The following is a 20,414-nucleotide window of genomic DNA, read 5'->3' on the forward strand; positions in this document are numbered from 1 at the left end:
CTTTTCAAAATTATTCAATTAGCACTTGTTGACTTCCTGATTGATCATAAAAATGGGGTAATAGTGTAGTCAATAATGTCAATATACAGTTGGGGCAATGACTACTTTGTCTGATTTTTCATAATAATTACTAAAACATTTCCAAGTTGAATCTCGTCAATTTCAATTGTTCTAGTCATATTGTGGTAGATTCTTTCATTGAATATTGAAATTTATTGCTGCTGTTATAACTCAGGAACAAGAGACTAGTTTTGGTTGTCACAATCGGTGATAGAAGTCTTATTTAATATGATAACTTATAATAATATTAGCTAATGAATTTATAACAAACAAAACCAGTATCATTGATCTAATATATGTGGTTGCTATAGATTTTTTTCTATTCATTTTCATAAATCCATTTATTCTGTTTTTATCTTCATTTTTATAGCACTACTTGAAAAAAATACTGGATTCTACAAATTTGATCTCAACGAAAATACTTGATAGCCTCTCAAAATATTGATTCTTTTATGCATTGATTCTCTATCACAAATGACAATGTATTGCCAGGTCTTGCAAGACTAACACTACATATTGTGATGAATAAAAAGTTTTGTTAATTCTTTTCTCTAATTGTGTTCTTGGATTCTACAAATTTGATTTCAACAAAAAATATTTGATAGCCTCTCAAAATATTGTGATGAATAAAAAGTTTTGGTAATTCTTCTCTCCAATTGTGTTCTTGGATTCTACAAATTTTATTTCAACAAAAAATATTTGATAGCCTCTCAAAATATTGTGATGAATTATGAGACTTTGTTAAATCTTCTCTCTAGTTGTGCTCATTTGAATCTCAAGTAATAGAAGAATTTTAATTGTTTGTTTCAGTACCTCCGGAGCAAGTGCTGTGGCCATTGACAACAAAATTGAACAGGCCATGGTGAGTAAATCATTCACACTTACTTTCCTTTTCTAATAGAGTACTAGTCGTCCACTTGGAAACATCTAAGCGCGTCATCACGTGTGCTAGATTTGTTTTGGAACTAATGGAGTACGTATGTATTATGCTTGTTTCAAGACAGACTAAAAAAAAGAAGACGAACGGTTATTATTACTCTGGCTACTCAAGCTCAAGCCAACTTCCTGTGACTTCTCAAACGCTCCAAAATATCAACAACTACTTTCAACCAACCAATTTCTTAACTAGAAGCTATGCGGGTTGACCAATAACTTTCATGTTATTTGGCAAATTTGCCAAAACTCGGAAAATATGTCTTAATATATTGCTTGCTGATAATTCAATTGATATTTCAATCTGCGACTCGTTCTCGTGAGTCAGTGACCTTCTCACTTCTGAATATTATTGAAATAATCTGCGTAATTTATTTCAAATGTTGAACTTTAAAATGAATAAAAAAATATTTTGTTATGTTGAAGACTAGGCAACTTATAAAGTACGAACAAGGTGAATAGATTGTGGATACCAGTGACATATATTTGCGCTGACATTATTGTAAAATTTTATGTTATTTAATATAAACTTACTGTACTACTTGAACCTTCAGCTGTTGAAATGCAACTGCTGAATAAATCATTGACGTTTCACATCAAGTAGAGATTTTTATTACAATATTTGAACGAACAGCGAATTTCTTGTTTATATTTTATTTTAAAACTTATTAATGAAAATCGATTATAATTACAGTAAATAACTTGAGAGTATTCCCAACCCAACCTCCCAAGCTATATCTGTTCAATATCTTGTATCAAGATTAAGATATATCTTGAATATCTTATTTAAAATTATATCTTATGTGATACAAGCTCCCAAAGTGAATTATAAAGCTTTATTTGTTTGTCAATTTCCCACTTATAAGATATTCTTTTTCATGATTATTATTCTATAATGTTCCCAAATGCAATAATTGCTGAAAGGTAGAGATTTTAATTTGTATAATGAATTACTGTAAACCATTTTGGAAACTGAGAATCCATAGAAATTAGTAGATTTCGGCAGTGGAGCACATTTATTTTGCCTGATGGTTTCTGCATTGCAGTGGTAAACAACTAATCCAATTAACAAACTATTTGGAGACTATTGAGAAGTGTGTTTTGATAAGTTTTGTCGACTCTGCTTATTTATATTTTAGTAGCACCTCTTACCTTAATTAGGGTAGGAAACCTTGAGTAATTTTCATAGTCTCGCCTGTTTGTATCTCTCAGTAATAGTACAATAAATTTTGCATCACCATTCATAAACACTTGTTGTGAATATTTCGTAATTCGTGTAAGTTACGTCTGTTGTTTCTATCTGATAGGAATTATGCAATTCATAATGCGGTACTGTAATTAGTTTGTACTTTATTATTGTACCCTTATTTTACCAAATGAAAATTTATTTTATCCAAAATTGAAGAAAAAACATATATTTTGATAGCAGCAATTTTCTATATCCAATCTAATCAAATTTATCTATGGACAATAAAAATCTTCAATCGAAAGTTTTACTTGATAAATGATCATTGATATTGAAATTGATAGAATTTTGAAGAATACATCCATTCTAAAAACATTGAAGTAAGCCAGAAACCAATCACTTATTTGGTGCAAATTGATTTTATCATACATTACTATTAGCCTATAATAAAATGTTAGATTATTTTCCAAAGATAAATTGAAAAAATTGACGTCTTATTTTAGCCTATTTGGTTAGAATGCATAACATGAAGTCTATGTGGACTGAAGATTGTGGTGTGGAATTAATTATTAGAAATGAGGGAGTGAAAATTATGTTTTTTCAAACTATTCTTCATTATGCTTCAACTTTTTTTTAATGAGGGACTAGGTTTTTGAGTTCAATAGGAGAATAATAAACTCTGAAAATTCTTTTATCAAACTTCTTTTCTCCAATCTTATCATTCTTCAAATTCATGAAATATTATTCAATACATTAAGTTCAAATAAGTTTTCGAGTAGGAATGCTACATTGCAAATGTAAATTTATTTTCTGTGACAAAGCTGTTAGTAGAGTATATATTTTGATAAGAGGTGAATGAACGTTGAGAATTGTTCTCAGTTCATTAAATCATCAACGTAACAATAATATGATGAGATGTTTATTATGATTGGTGACAGGAATGTGGTAAAATGATAAAATGAAATAGATTCCTAGTAAATTAATGAAATGGAGAAGGTAGAGGCTGAATTTTTGACAATATTCCCTCTTAGATATGATGTTGAATGTATCACACTTTCCCTCTAAAATTTATTTTTGAAATAAAACTATAATTTGAAAATTTCTGATGACACTTTTATTGCTCTTGAATAGGCCTTATTAGCTGCTAAGAATACCGTTCTCTCTAGTGAACTTTTATTTGCCAATATAATTCTTTAATTTATGGCGATTTGAGAGTTTTAACTGTCTCATCAGTTCAGTAGAAGTCAACAACATCATCTTCTATCTTGAAATGCTGTTTGTTCAAGTGTTTATTGTGCGAGCATAAGATCGCAAGCTATTATTACATTACTATCATGCTGTTAAACTTTGCACTTGTCAAATTTTCTTTTATTATTCATATTCAGTTGAAGCTTGTACCATGAAATTATTTTAATTTGTAAGCATAGAACATTGTTATTCGAAATTATTTTACTTTATCAAATTTCCCTTGTTTTGCCAATTTTTATTTCGCTATTGTATTTTTCAAGTTACTTTCATTATTTTTTTAATCGTCAATAATTCAATAAAAAATCGTGCCTAGTTGAATGTTTAATTCCGATAAATTTGACTGATAATATTCTTATTCGTTTTAAATACAATTTAGATTAATATGTGTAATAGTATTGCGTTTTATGGTACAGATAGCCTAAACTATTTGCACTTTTCACCAAATAAACCCTGAATGAGAGGAACAATATTATAGCAAGGCTCTTGATAGATTTTTGATCTCTTTCAATGACAGTGTAGAAGATAAAACTACATTACGATGAAAAAACACAATATTATAGAAAATATCCATTATTTAAAAGTGCTGGAAAATACACGAACACCTATCCATTTATGATCGTTCTGAATTGTCATATTTTTCTTGAGAAATTGTTGGTTATCCAACACAATGTTTGTTGTTATGCATAGTCATCATTTAAATTTCAAATAAAAGATCAATTAGATTTATCCTGTTATCTGAATTTATGTTGGAATTCCAAATCTTAATATAACTCTTCATGGTATACTTTATTATCTATTTGGATACTTATTCCTAGTTGCACAAAAACCTGTTAAATTTTAATAATGAACAAATGCCACAACAATCACATAAAAGAAGCCTTCTTTTCTAAAACGCCTCCTCTAATTGGTTCTCGTGGCATTTAATCATGATTGATAAATAAACAACAGGCTTTTGTGCAACCGGGCCCAACTGCTGATATTCCTATCTACATTGCCTATTGTATGGTGTCTGTATTGTATTGCCTATTGCCATATTTATGGTGTGTATTTTGTGTATACTATATGTTTCTATATTATATAATGTATATATTATTGGATGTGAATGTTTTGTTGTAGGACCTGGTCAAAAGTCACCTGATGTTCGCTGTGCGGGAAGAAGTGGAAGTATTAAAGGAGAAGATCGCCGAACTGATGGACAGGATAAACCACCTGGAGTTTGAGAATTCGTTTCTGAAGGCGAACGCAACGCAGGAGACGCTGGCCCAGCTGTCCAGCATGCCGCAGCCGCCTTCGTCGAGTGGTGCGCCCTAGGCTGACTGCGCAGCGCCCCTGGTGTCACCTACTGGAACTATGTGACGCTGCACCTGCTGCAGCTCTGGCAGTCGTCGCCCTCTGCCGGCGATCACTCTGCTACACATTTCTCTGTTGCGCGCGCCTTTCAATCTGTGCGACGTCTATTGAATTTTGTGTATTAAAAAAAATTCGCTTGTATTTATCTCTAGTTTGTAAGAAATGCATTACAACTACATTAATTGTAGCCATGAGATTACTTGTTGAATATTATGAACACTCTCGGCATTATTTCTCATGTAGATTAACTACTGTTACTTGATTATTTTACAAGTTTGTATTTGTTGTTTACCAGGGTGTATGTATCTATTCAAATGTACGGTGTAAATAAAACATCTCATCGGAGACGTGAATGAAATTATCACTAATATTTTAGGCTTTTAAATATTTTTAAATGTTTATAATACATTAAATTCAAGGCGCTGTTTCTCTAAGACATCAATCAGTCAATCACCTTGTAGCATATCGCTGGATCAAACCGCACTAGATGTAGATCAAATTAAGACAAAGCTTGAGCTACCATGTAGCACACAGAATTGGATACTCTGTGTGCTGGCTGTTTGTTGAAATTTAGCAATCACTTATCAGAAGTATCATTTCATCGAAATCAATAATCTCTATTGTTATAATAACTGCAATTTTTGACTACTCAGTCTCTACATTTAGAATTATATGAAAAATCCGACACACATCTCTCAATTCATTTTGATCATAAACTTCACAATTTATCAATTTCTATGAAATCTAATATTAAGCTCGTTTCTCATGTGACTAAATTATAATCAATCAATCTTCGAATAATCAGTGCTGGTTACCGCATATTTTACTACATCCAAATTATTGTTTGAATCAATGATTTAATTACTATGTCGACACACAATTCAAATAAATTATGTAAGTATGAACCATGAAATTGATATTGTTGAGTTATTCATACTAAAGTCGAATATACAAGTATCTTAGCATCAATTTGAAATGAAATAACTTGCTTTTTAGTGATGTTCGACTTTTTTGGACTCCAACCATGCTCTTTGAAGAAAAAAAACGGACGATTAGTTTTTGGGGTCTCCCTCACTACATTTACTAATAGTATGGTTTAAAAACAGTCCCATCCCCTCATTTTACCGAAATTTTAAATGCTTCCAGTAACAATTTTTATATTATAGTTGTTGTATCTATTCAATGTCTTAGATTTAATCTAAATTTATAATTGGTGGTAAATCGCTTTTTCTCTAGTTCACCGGGCTTTTCATTATGTATTGTATTTCTTATTATTATATGGATGGAGCTGTTTGAGCGTAATTCTATTTGAATTCAATAAACTATTGAAATAAATTCACATTTACTCAACTAGCAAATGTAATTTTGGTAAAATTTATACAATTCATAGATATCAAAATATTGACACGCTTTAAAGTTTTCATTTTAAAATGTAGTAAGACAATATTATTCATAAATTTGAAGCATGACACTCTCTTGAGAATTATCATTTGAAGCTATTTCGCAGAACATCTAAATTGTAAACATTCATTTGACATTATCAATGATAAAGAATGACAAAAAATATTTGAAAATTCTACAGCATTAAATATATTCTCCACATTCTATTAATTATATTTTCAAAAGCCTTTTAACTACTTTGATATATTTTTAATGGTTATTGTTTATTTACCTTAAACCGTATAGAATGAGTACTGTGTTTTCCAGTGTATCTTATTGAAATTTTAATTTCGATCACTTTTTATTCAGAAGTTATTTTCGATTGCAAACTCCACTTATCAATGAAAGCAACTAATCCACTAAATGGATGAGTAGTGATTTTTAATTTGGTTGTCTTATTCAAAACCAATGTGTAGGAGAATTTCTAATAATTATGCTTTTTCGACTTGTAGTATCGACAAATTTTGTAAGTGGTATTGAAATGAATATTGATTTAATAACTAGTAGTACTGTTATCCATCCTATCAGTATCTAAAATCGTTATGGTCTTATAAAGTCCTCGACAATATCATTCTTCCTAGCAAATTGTTGAAACTTTCTTTTATAGAACTTGATGACACTTAAATTTTGAAATTGAAACAACCATCCAATAACTAACTTATCGAAATCAGTAACTTGAAAGTTATCTCACCCTGTTAATACTTGAAACTTACAATCTTGCAATGATATACCGCATATTATCACTCCATTCATCATTAATGGACATTTGATGACATTGATTATGTTTTATACAAATATATTTCAATCCATATTGAATTCTTTCAGCTCTCATATAGCTTCAGCGCTGATAATCCAATGCCTCTCTTATGATTCGATAACCGATAACAGTTGTAATCAATTTCAACGTTTAGCAAGAATCGTAATTAAGTATGAAGTATGACTATTTTTATCCTAGTATGTAAACCTATTGCTATTAATGTTATCTATAGTCTTTGAATGTAAGTCTAAAATTAATATTGTTCCTGGTCACTATTTCGGACATTGAATTGATTCTGTTTGATTGCAGACTGTTATACATCAGTTATTTCAACAGTCGATAGTATTTTATTAAAACCTATAGATATTAATAAACACTAGAATTTAAGATCGACGATATAACTCACATAATCATACTATACTAGCGAAAGCAAAAGTGATTGGTTGAAAGAATAATGATTTCATAGAAGCTGTGTTAACGGTGAGAGCATTTCATTATTGGAAGTTGAAGAATGGTTTTATCTATAACGTATATATTTTGTCATATGAGAAGTCTATAATATAAATAATTGAATTACATATTTTCATGCATAGTTGTAGTTTTGCAACTATGATGCTATCTATGTTTGAGAAGATATGGGAAACCAATATGTTGAAGTTTTGTGAACGTTTTGTTGAAATAGTGAGAATGTGTTTGTACATGCTTTCCTGAATATTGTCTAGATCATTCATTACTCTTGTAAGCCTGTAAACCTACTGTGATAAAAATAGATTGTAGATTCGACTCAAATAAAATTATTGATTGACTGTCGCTATTATGTTCTATATTGACATAAAACACTAAATTCCCTCTTATCTGCTGGTTAAACTCTTCACATGAATGCGTGTTAACATCACACCGTTGGAATGTTTCCTTTATCTAAAACATAAATATGACGATAGTTCGCTTTACTGTTTCTTAATTATCCTGTATAGCATACCTAGCTGCACTTATATGTGCAATAAAACTAGAATATTTTTCCTAGTTCATGCTTGATCATAGTAATTTAATTTGAAATTAGACAATGAATCCGATTCCAATTTGATCAGTTGATTGTAATTGAAATATTCTTTCTCAAAGCATCTTCTGAACCGTGGGGACTGATGTTGAAAATCAAAGGATATTGCTATTTCTTTAAATATTACTCTTACATCATAATTATCTTTTTCGAATTAATTCCACTTCAAAATCAGCCATTCTGTTGTATCCTCAGGTAGTATTGAAATAAATTTACTCATGAATTCGTTAATTATAACACTTTATTTAACTCTTACATAACAGCTAGCATATGCGTACATGAATCCTCTCCAAGTCCGGTTACATGCACCATGAACACAAAAGGCCATCCACATAGCCATACTAGCCAGTGCCTTATTAATTGTTAATAAGTATATAACATATTTCTCCTTATCTTACAAGTTTTCCTAATGACAAATGATATTGTTGTAGTAGAATTTGAATAAAAAAACCGTTCGCTTCGGCTGGGTGTCCCTTGTCACACCCTTGTAACCGAGCGATGGACAATAACAATATCGGATTTGAAATGATTTACTTTTCAACTTGTCAAGTCTCATAATTATTTCTCTCGTAAATGATTTTCCAGATGAGGTTTTCGAATTACCAATTTATTGGTAGAACATACAATTACTATGGGATGACAAACAATAAATTTCCTTATCTTGCTTAACCCAACCAATTAAGGACCTTCGAGTATCTCTGCATTATCGAAAAATATTAGCTAATCATATGAGTTTTGTATCAGTCTGAATACTGAATTCTTTCAGTATCCTAGAAAAGCAGCTACATCTATGAAAATAATGTCTTTATTATGGATGAAGGCTCTCACAACCAGTCAACCAGAAGTATTGCTATTGATAGTAAAATTACAGTTAAGAGGTATGGATAGAGGCACCTCAATGTAACATAAATACATGGAATGTTATGGGGCGACCTCAACCACCTAACCATGAGGCCCCCGCAAGAGAGGTGGTGGTTGAGATAGAGTTACCTATACGTAACATAAATGAATGTCGTGTTACGTTTAGGTAACTCTATCTCAATAACCATCACCTTTACCTCCACCTCCTTACTATGCTTTTACCCTAATGCGGCATCCACATGTTGGCCCAATGACGACCTGCGCCAGTGTGTGGATGGGTGGTTTGCCAGCGCTGGCCATCATTGGCCTACGTTCGGTTAATAGGCTGGGCCAACATGTGGACTAGGCATCATGGTAGTCGGCTACACTACAGGCTGGTAGCGCAGAGAAAAGAGAATTGTCAAATGTTATAGTTCGCGGTACCGTAGAGTCGGTACGATGTTAGAAATTTTACACAAATAACTTATGTGAACACAATGAGCCAATGTAAAAATTGATCATGTTACTATAAGATTGATAGATAATTTAGCAGCCACTGACCTCCTCTCAAAGGGGTATATGGACTTGTCAATCATTTAAATTATTCAACTTAAATTGTGCATTTATAAAACAGATTATAACATATAATACTCTCAAAGGTCTACGAAAAATCACCGTGAACTAAAGCAACTGAAAAACTCCTGAATCGAATAAAAACACTGTCCTTCAAGTTCTGTCTTCAACTGAACTCTCAGTTTTTCAAGCGTTTGACACGTTAAATGTGTTGGTAATGCATTGAATAGATGAATACCTACGCTGGTTACCCCTTTCGCATATAAAGCTGTACGATGTGTTTCAGTGGTTTTTTGACAATTTCTTAGTCTTTTTCATTCAATATGAATAATTACCACAATATCAACTTCTCAACTACACAAGAAGTGAAAAAAGATGTGTTTCATCCCTGAGTACATGTCTGTATCTTGTATCATAGGAATGTATCATAAAACCCTTCTTAAACATAAACTCATTTTTTATAAGACAAATTGCTTCCAACATTAAATAATCTGGGGAGTGGGAGAATTTTTAATTGCTTAAAAAAGGGTCTGCAACTAGTTCTTATTGACTCTTCTACCATAACGCGAATTGCCCATTTCTGCAACCTTAAGATCTTGCAACTTGACATCCATAAGGTGCGTACAGATATACGCGCCGCGAACATGAGCAATTCACTTTTAATCAGCTGACTATATCTGTATTTTCACAGAAACGATATAAGATATACATATAAAAAGCTTGGCATCAGCTGATTAAAAGTGAATTGCTCATGTTCGCGCCGCGAACATGAGTAATTCACTTTTAATCAGCTGACTATATCTGTATTTTCACAGAAACGATATAAGATATACATATAAAAAGCTTGGCATCAGCTGATTAAAAGTGAATTGCTCATGTTCGCGGCGCGTAAATCTGTACGCACCTATAGAATTACCCCAAAATGCAATGCCATAAATATGTGAATGAAATAGTGCGTAATAGACCTCTTTCAAAGTTTGAATATCTAGCAGATTTTTCATTGTCCTAAGCACATATACAGCACAGTTTAATTTCTTTTTCAAACATTCTAAATGGGGTTTCCATGGAAGTTTACTATCTATGGTGACTCCTAGAATTTTAACTTTATGTACTCTTCCAATCTCATGATTATTCACCTCCAATGATTCATTCTTGTTACACCTGAATGCAAGAGCTTTGGTCTTATTATAATATTCAGTGCTAATAGGTTAGCCTGGAGCCATTCGTCGTGTTTTTTTAATGCTGCTATTTCACATTTCATTTTCATATCAATTTCACTCTTGGACCATAATAATAAACTTATATCGTCAGCATATAAAACACTATGTGCAGGATATAAGTAACTAGGCAGATCTTTTATATAAAGTAAAAACAAAAGGGGGCCTAGTACCGATCCCTGGGAGCTCCTGATTTAGTTTTCAACCATTCTGACATTTGAACATATTTGTTATTAGATTTGTTAGAAGTAATTGCCATTCAGTAATCATGAACAATTTATTGTAGTTTAGTGTGGAACATGCAATACTGATACATAAACATTTTATATATATATCTGATTTCAGTACCGTACCTCACAGAGAATATTTTGTCAGGATTACCACATTATTTAAAGTCATGAGAACGTATCTATGTGGGAATATCTTTTAATAGAAACGTGTAAGGTACACGTTCTAGAACTATGTAGGTGGGTGGTACCGTATTCATGAACTAAGAGAAAACGTTCATAACTACTTTGCCATCCCCCAATATTTGCTACACTGCATTCCAGAGTATCTATAACAGGCTGTGAACGCCGAATGAGAGGTCATCTCATAGATTAAAGTATTACTTTCAAATATTTTGATTCTAGAATCATGAATGTATTTCAAAATAACCTCGTCATTCTGTATATTATGTGAAATAATAATTAAACAAGGAAAATGTAGTTATTTATACTCTGAATTCTGAATCGGACAAGTTAGACTTGGACAAAATATCAGCGTTGCTGAATTTACTGTGTGAAAATGCAACTTTCTTATGCAAGCCCATAAGACTACATCATATGCACAGTACGGTACCTATTCAATTCGACAACACAGGCCGGTTGTCGCATTCATGCATCATATTTTACATTGACTTGCTTAAAAAGGTCAAAATTTGGCAACGCCTATATATTTTGTCAAATCTCAACTTGTTTTATTCAAAGCTTAGTTGTAATAGAGTATATTGATAAATATTTAGGTAAATATCCATTTAAATTTTATTGAATATATAGGAATTTTAAAGATAGGCTATAGACACTGCATTGTTGTGCAGCCAGCTCTCATACTTCAAGGGCACAATCAAGTGGGCTCAGGCCCCAGGGGGAAGCAATCGGGAAACAAATAGGAATTTCGAGGTTTTGGGCTATGTAAGTTAACTTGGGAAATTTTCACAACCTGCAAAAAATTAGCTCCTATATACTGTACTTGTCAGGTAAGCAAATCATTGATTGAGCTTCAAGGGCCAGACCATATTAAGCGTTTATTTTAGAGTCAGCAGAGGGCAGGAAGCTCTCCGAATAGCCTGAAAAAAACGCCTAAAAATCACTTGAAAACCGCTTAGTGGTCTGATCCTCAAGCTCTAAACACACAAAATTTGTAAAGAGCTCAAGACACCGGAATAGGTAGGAACCTCAGGTCGGCTTGTTTGTCGGTACGTTTTTACTCTTCTCGTCATTTGTTCAATTAGTTGAAACTTCTAAGGGTTTGAAAGTAATTTTTAAACTTCATGATTACCGACCATACCTACTTTACTAGGGTACGGTACGGTAGGTACCGTACCTATATTAGCTTAGGCCTATATCCTATAGGTACTCTAGGTACACATTATTCTTTATTACCGGTATTAACCCTGATTTTTTTCTTGTGCATATGAGTATGTAAGTAGCTTATGAAATCTAATTAGGTTGAAATAAAAGCTTCATTAGTTGAAAATGCTTGTCATAAAACAGAACTATACATAAACATCTCAATCTCAATTTGAATTGAGTTCCAAAAGACCACCGCTTTATCTAAGGGAAGATAAGATGTGACGGCTCCCCGGACATCTAGACAGTTGAGAGGACTAAGGAATGAAATTCAAGTAATTATAAATATTATTGTATTATTTGACAGTATTAAAATTTGTAAAATGTTTTAAAGCGAAGTTATTCATGAGATCTTTACTTCGGCCCTGTTTTTAAATTTAGCGGGCTTTAGAATGAATGGCAGACATGCTTGCTTCTTCAGCAATGTAGAAACATTTTTTTCTTAGAATTAATATTAATAAAGGAAAAATTATTATATTCAGTTTTAATAATTCCACGTAAAAAATTGATGATGGATTGTGATGAACATTAATTCAATCTTAGCTGTGGATAAAAATATTATCGCCACGCACTAAAAGCTACAAACGTAATCTAGTTAGCAACATCCTCTTTCGTCGGAATCGCGTTGCTCCTTCATCAGACGTGAAGTTGAGGTAAGAATTTATTTAATTTTTAATCCTTATTCATCCTTGTTAATACTTAGATTTCTATTATAATCATGCTACGAAAATTATCAACTAATCTGAAAGTTAATTTATAAAACATACCCTCGAATGATTTATTTTCCTATTAGGTAGAAAGCATTGCTGTTTTATAGGTTATCTGAACAGAAAATTCAATAAAGTAAACTTTATTGTAAAATCATTTTTCTAACTATTTTGGTTTTAATATTCCTTGATTCCAGTTCAAGTAAATATTTATCTATAATTAATTAATTATGTAAAACAAGATTGTAAGTTCCTGTAAGTCACTTTACCCCTTACTAGGCCCTACTAGCCTATTTTGCCTAGAACTGTCTGATTTCAGTTGTACTAAATAAGTTATTCCTTCTTTCTTTTCCAAATATTACATCTTAAATTTATTACAAGAATGAAATATAGTATTAGTTTAGTTCATTACATTTTAATTTGACCACAAAGAACTTTATCTTTTATCACACTTGAACTTGTGCTAAAAAAAACTATTTGAAAAACTCGCTAATGAAATGTTGTTAGGCTAGGCCTGCCACTTATTGTTATTTAGATAAATGTTTTTCTTGCAGTATTTTTTTATGTTGATGTGTGTATTTGCCCATATTATGCTTGAGGTCTTATCCATACAAACCTTTTTCTTTTATGGTTTGCTCTATTAGGGCCTCAATGACGTGGTTTACTATGCATGGCCTCTACGTTCTTCTAATGCCATACAGTTTTTACCTATGTGGCTTCACCAAGGATTGTGTGTAGGATGTATCCTATGCTACCAAATTGAAGCATAGGCCTACATTGAATTTAATTACCAAACAATTCTCAATTTTTGGAAAGAAGTAAGCTGTAGGCTAGACTGTTGTGAGTCAAATGGTAGTCATGTACAGTTAACGTGTATATGGTTATTGATGAATTAAATTTTATTTATTTACAAAAGAACATTAGTTACAAACATCATGAATTAATTGTATCAATTCATGCAAATTTTGCAGTACATTTTTAAAATTAGCTGAAAATTTAATTTTCTTCTGCACTGCCAACTATAGAGAAACTTTTAAAGAGTCTTACTTGATAAAATTTAATGTGACAGTGAGTCTGTTTGAGCTGATTTATCATTTGATATTATGATAGGTTTATATAATATAATTCAAATTCGTGAGTTCAAAAACAAGTTTTATGATTTGAAACTTTGATATTCATTTATTTAAACACTTTTGACAACTTGAATATTAGTTTATTCCTTATTCTGTTCTGTTAATCTGTCACGTCATTGCATTGCATCTTCAGCGTGACTAAATATTATTTTTATCCTGCCTCGAATTTAATGTTATCGTGATGTAGGAACATGAAATTATTGAATCTCAAATATGAAAATTTTGGATGATGTAAGAATCTGTCTATGCCAATTGTAATCGACTTCTAAACAAATGTGCTGACCCACTCATCATCAGGAATTTGTTCATAGAACTTGCGTTAAACTATAGTGTGGTCCACGTTATAATGGCAGTAGATGAAGATAGAAGAATGCCGATTCTCTGCATTAATTAATTATATTTCTTCACTGTCAAAAACATAATTGTCATCATTGTGGCCCTAGAAAAGGATAGTACCACCGGCTTTGTTGAATGATAGACAAGGATATCAAAACTAAATTTGATGAAATACTGTCATTGTAACGTGGACCTCACTAAATTTATAAATTTACTGAAACATTTTTCTAGTATCCCACTTCAATAATTAATTGTTGTTGAAACATTGTGTTGCAGTAACAATCAGTCAAGATGGGAAAAATAATGAAACCGAATAAAGTGGTGTTGGTCCTGAGTGGCCGATACGCTGGCAGAAAGGCCATCGTTATGAAGAACTACGACGATGGCACCCAGGACAAGCAGTACAGCCACGCCCTCCTTGCCGGCATCAACAGGTATCCCCGCAAAGTGCACAAGAGGATGGGCAAGAAGAAGATCCACAAGCGCTCCAAGATAAAGCCTTTCCTCAAGGTACGTTTCTAATTTCTTATGTGATTTATTCTGGTTTGAAGAAAAAACTAAGGTCTGGTTTCCGAGCTCGGGATTTAGCTAAGTTCTATTACAGAACAGCTGGAGACAGAAAATTGGCTTTCTGAAACGGGGCGTAGTCGCAGCTTTTATGATAATCTTTATTTTCTCATTTCTATAATTGGAAACGTTTATCCTTGACGAAATACAACAAATAATTCAAAATAGCTGAAACTTAACACTATTTCCTCTTCATTTTATTTTGTGTTCGATTTTCCAGTTTTTCGAAATTTAATTTAAAAGCGGGCTACGACTGTTAAATTAAATAAATTTAATTTAAAAGTGGGCCCTGTTTCGGAAAGCCAATTTTCTGACTCCAGCTGTAAGTCTAGAACTTAGCCAAATCCCGAGCTCAGACTCGGAAACCGGCCCTAAATTGCCTAGCAACTTTCCTACGTTTCAACTCAAGAACTTAGCCAAAACTTGAATAAGTATAACAATCATAGTTTAATTTTTAAAATTATAGTTCAAAACTTCAATAAAATCATAATTATTCAACAATTTGAGTAAAATTGTAAGAACGTAGCCAAATTTCGATTGAGAATATATCATTAAATTCAACAATATATTCACAGTTGCGTTTGTTAACAGATTTTTTTCTGTCGAACTGGAGTGATCCGTGGTCTAGTGAATAGAGTGACTGCGTAGCAGCATAGAGATCCCGGGTTCAAACCCTCTCAATACCAAAAGTTTTTTAATCAGATCACTCCCGTGTTATCGGATGGGCACGTTAAACTGTCGGTCCCGGCTGAAGTATGACAGTCGTAAGGCCCATTGACGGCTTAAATTATATATTCAGGCGGTGGGACCTTTAGATTGAACAACACATTTGATTGATAATATCCAAAAGAAATTAACTCCTTTTTCACTTGAATTTATAGAATCTTGTTATACGATTAATAATTCACGGTAGGGATTTGTTTGCAGAATATTCTCTTTTTATTGTTCTACGTTTTATCAATCAATCTTTAATACCGTACCAAATTTGATTAATGTTACTCATTAAGCTTGATTTACAAGAAACGAGAGCATGGTTGCTCATTTTCTACAAGCAAGCCAATTACGTATACAGTAAATTATATACCTAGGTATATTCAGATATAGCTAACCTTTAGGGCCTGGACACCAGAGATAGAGCGATCTGCGATCAGAGTGGTCCCTCAGATATCATATCAGATATCTATATCTCAGATATAGATCTCAGATATCTATATCCTCCCAATGAATTCTTATAGCAGATTGCTCCTTTTGTGATTAAGCCCTTATTTTGGCCCAAATCTTATGCAAATTGATGTGGAATTAAATCTTAGTGGCAGTCAGCTGTCATAAGTTTAGCACAAATATTTTTACTTTCCTTGCCCTATTACCATAAGTAAGGAAAGTATTGCTTTCCGTAAAAAATAAGGTACCCCAATTTCTAAATTTCTATACGTTTCAAGTTCCCCTGAGTCCAAAAAAGTGGTTTTTGGGTATTGGTCTGTGTGTGTGTGTGTGTGTGTGTGTATTCACGAGTGTATGTGCGTCTGTGTACACGATATCTCATCTCCCAATTAACGGAATGACTTGAAATTTGGAACTTAAGGTCCTTCCCCTATAAGTATCCGATACGAACAATTTCGTGCAAATCCAATTCAAGATGGAGGCTGAAATAGCGAAAATGTTGTCAAAAACAGGGTTTTTCGTGATTTTCTCGAAAACGGCTCCAACGATTTTGATCAAATTTATACCTAAAATATTCATTGATAAGCTCTATCAACTGCCACAAGTCCCATACCTATAAAAATTTCAGGAGCTCCGCCCCATCAATGCAAAGTGTGATTTTAGATTCCTAATTATCAGGCTTCAGATACAATTGAAACAAAAAAAGTCAAGTGGAAAAGATTGAGCATGAAAATCTCTACAATTAATGCTCAGTGACTTTTTCACCTAAAATTGGAAATAAGCTCGAAATTCGAGAAAATGTGTTTATTCAATAATGCAAACGGTTGGCAACTGTTGATTCTATTAAATCATTCACTATGAAGAGATAGCAGACTTTGTGTGTCTCCAGCGTTATTGTCCTGTCATCAGCTGGCAGATCTTTGAATAATAGACTTGAGATGCGCGTGTACACTAGCGTCAGGTGATAAATTTTCATAACGGCAAGGAAAGTTGTGTGAGTGCGCCACACCAGATTTTTAGAATTTATTTATAATCTAAACATTATCCAATGGTGGTCATCGAAGGTGTATGCATAGTCAATATAAACTGTGTGAAACAACGCTCACACACCTTCCCATGAAAATAATCAACGTGCATCATTTATCTACTTTGATTCACCCTCATTACATGAACACGAACATTCAAGAACTGTCAAAACTGTACTAGGTACTTAATAAATGATTCGTCTGAAATTTTGACATTGTTGGCAAAATTACGCTAAATGATTACTAACATATTTGTGGGATAGCACCATTTTATTATATATTACCTTACTCGGCCAGCCCTCTCATTTTCTATTTTTCCATTTTCAGGTTATCAACTACAACCACCTGATGCCAACCCGCTACACATTCACCGAGTTGAGCGACCTCTTCAACAAAGTGACATACAAGGACTTGAAGGACCCAATCAAGAAGAAGAAGTTGGCTTTCAAAGTCAGGTGTAAACTTGAAGAAAAGTAAGTTCATTTAAATATTACAGTAATATGCTAAAGCCTCGTTTCCATTAACACACATTTGATGCAGTAATAGGCTGAATACTGGGAACTTGGAGTGATGGAAACTGTTTTAAATATCATGTGACGGCAGTTTCTCGGCAATGTGCTGCCGCATGACAATTTTAGCAGTAGTTTCGTATTTCGGTGTCGAACGCTCGAACTACGACTTATCTCTGTTTCTGAAAGTATAAAATAATGGTAGGAGATTTCTGATTTCCTATTTGAACTCAGCACCCCCAAATTGAAAAATTTGAAAAAAGGGGGTTTGTTTTCATATAGCAGCCGAGTGCTAATCGTCACTAGAGCTTTGTTCTATGTAGCCGCAACGATGCCATTGTACCCACTTTCCTGAAGTATGCGACGAAATGTAAACTACAGGCTAAAAATTGCACCCAACTTGCTGATGAACGCACTGCGTATTCTCACATTGCAAATTGCCATAATGGAAACGAGGCTAAAGTATTAATTGTTAGGCTTAAATCTGTGTAAGTTTGAAGTGAATGTAAAGTAATGAATGAATAAATTATGGCCAGTTTTTTTAATGCTACTAGAATATACGAGGCTGCACTGAAAAGTTTCTAATCTAACCATAAAGATGATCGCACATTTGAACAATGTTGGATGTTGGTTGCCGCGTCTGCTTCCGACTGGTCAAAAACGTGTTTGTTTCCAACCCAGTCGGCACAGTTTAGGCTGATTACTTATGAGTATACTTTGATGTATTACATATCCGAACGAAAGTGGATTGCTTTGGGGGGGGACTTGTAAAATAGAAAATTGCTAGTAAACTATGGAGTGGTCATAAGGTGCAATCTAATATTATAAATTCCACTTTGGAATATAAGAGCTCATCATTCCATTATTGGAGCTTATGATACATTACTTGATAAGCTAAATCAGAACTTGTTGAAAAAAAGCATGAATTTTGCTTCACCAAGACAACCAACAGTCTCACTCCTTTGCGGTTCACATGACAAAATAGCCCAAAAATAGAATTTTCTATAAATTTCTCTTCATGCTCAACTGTACATCTGAGCTACTTACAAGTGCAGTGTAGTTCATAATTATTCTTGCTGGTTGTGCGTGTGTTTTGTAGCTGAAATGGTGGACTTGGCAAGTGAAAATAGTGAAAATGCTTTAATTGAAAATACTATATATGTTTATTCTTTTGAAAATATTCATAATTTGTTCATATTTTCATTGATTTAATTTGCTGGATATAGAATCTTACTGTTGCATTGGACAGACCTGTTAATCATTTTTTCCACTTTACAGTATAGATGAAAAGATAAGAAAAGATCTTCCTGTATAGATGCTATTACTTGTATCATATCTTTGATGGTATATAATAATTTTAGCTGTTAACATTGTACTGAGTCAAATCAATGGTGTAGGTCTGGGGTATTTCTTCTCAATAATAGGCATCTTAAAGACAGACTTGAAAAGCAGACTGCTCACTGTGAATTCTGTCATTTGCTTATCAACCACATACATTTTTCTGTTGAGTATTATGTGAATTGTCCATGTCGCATTGTTGATATTCTTAGTACAATGTTGCATTTGTACTTTACAGGTACAAGGAGGCTGGCAAAAACAAATGGCTGTTCGAGAAGCTTCGATTTTAATGTATTGTTTATATTGACTAATAAATAAGTGAAAATTTTTTATCGCATGTTTTTTGTTTCTTAGTTAACCAGTATTAGTTCCATTATTAGTCTGTGTGAATGGAATTGAAAATTATTGTCGTTGCTCTATTGATGGGCTCCAATAACTTCTTAGTCAATTTATGTTTGGAGCGAATTTTATGTTCGTCACCAGATCAATTCCTGGAGATTAAACGCCTATATGTACGTAATCCCTATATATTTAGATATCTAACTATACTAGGTGTACCGGCGAACTTCACACTGATAATTTCATTTCTTTGCAAACTTAAATTATCGGTTAATTTATTCATTTTTTTGTAATTAACCATTTAACCAACTTATATCATACAGGGGAGTGATTCTCCTTGCAGACAAGACCGTCTTATCCCACAGTTTGAGATAGGCGCCGTACTATCGTTCTCCCAAGTTTGCTACATGTCAATTCTGTTGACAGAAAATGATATTGGCGGTGGTACGGCATCCACTGTACGGTCCACCAATCAACATCAGTCTGTGAATCGAAGAATAGTTCCCCCAAACTATGGCAGACCACAACCTGGTGCAACGTAAGTTATCAATCTGCTCTTAATCGTAGTGATTTGAAACCTACTTGCATAACTATAACTATATTTTGGGAAGTCAATTATTTATGGCCCATGCCACGATGAACGTTTTGAATGATAAGAAAACTGATGATTTTGCTATAGACGCTAAAAAAGATGAGAAGTAACGAATCTTGAGAAAATTTACATTTGTCTGGATTGGTGAAATGAACGTCTGATCCGTCAACCGGACTGTAGGCACTACCTCCGTAAACAAAGCCGTAGTGCATTCGTGTGACGTCAGCACTGGTAGGGCTCCTACACCAATAAAAACACTAGCTGATGTAGATCAACTGAAATCAACAATTTTTTCATTGGTGTAGGAGCCCTACCTGTGCTGACGTCACACGAATGCACTACGGCTTTGTTTAAGGAGGTAGTGCTGTAGGTCGATCTCTCACTTGTGGCTCAAACCATGAGACCAGCAATAAAATAGCCCATAAAATGAAATTTA

General features: G+C 33.1%; 2 protein-coding genes across 3 annotated transcripts in view; both read left to right on the plus strand.

The window, feature by feature from the left end:
• The window catches only part of LOC111064363 (protein bunched, class 2/F/G isoform), a 51,413-nt gene extending 43,629 nt beyond the window's left edge, over positions 1-7,784 (plus strand). For both annotated transcript variants that reach the window (XM_039431161.1, XM_039431153.1), the window contains 2 exons: positions 871-922; positions 4,544-7,784. In XM_039431161.1, coding sequence (XP_039287095.1) covers positions 871-922; positions 4,544-4,738 — 247 coding nt within the window. In that variant the 3' untranslated portion in view covers positions 4,739-7,784. The remainder of the gene's footprint in view (positions 1-870; positions 923-4,543) is intronic.
• A 4,890-nt stretch (positions 7,785-12,674) lies between these two features.
• Positions 12,675-19,384, plus strand: LOC111064379 (60S ribosomal protein L27). Its single transcript, XM_039431184.1, has 4 exons — positions 12,675-12,924; positions 14,724-14,957; positions 17,528-17,673; positions 19,286-19,384. Exons 2-4 carry the CDS (start codon positions 14,739-14,741, stop codon positions 19,335-19,337), a joined length of 417 nt encoding a protein of 138 aa, XP_039287118.1. The 5' UTR covers positions 12,675-12,924; positions 14,724-14,738; the 3' UTR covers positions 19,338-19,384.
• The last annotated feature ends 1,030 nt before the right edge of the window (positions 19,385-20,414 follow it).

This window comes from Nilaparvata lugens, chromosome 1 (assembly GCF_014356525.2).
Source record: "Nilaparvata lugens isolate BPH chromosome 1, ASM1435652v1, whole genome shotgun sequence".
Classification (NCBI taxonomy): Eukaryota; Metazoa; Arthropoda; class Insecta; order Hemiptera; family Delphacidae; genus Nilaparvata; species Nilaparvata lugens.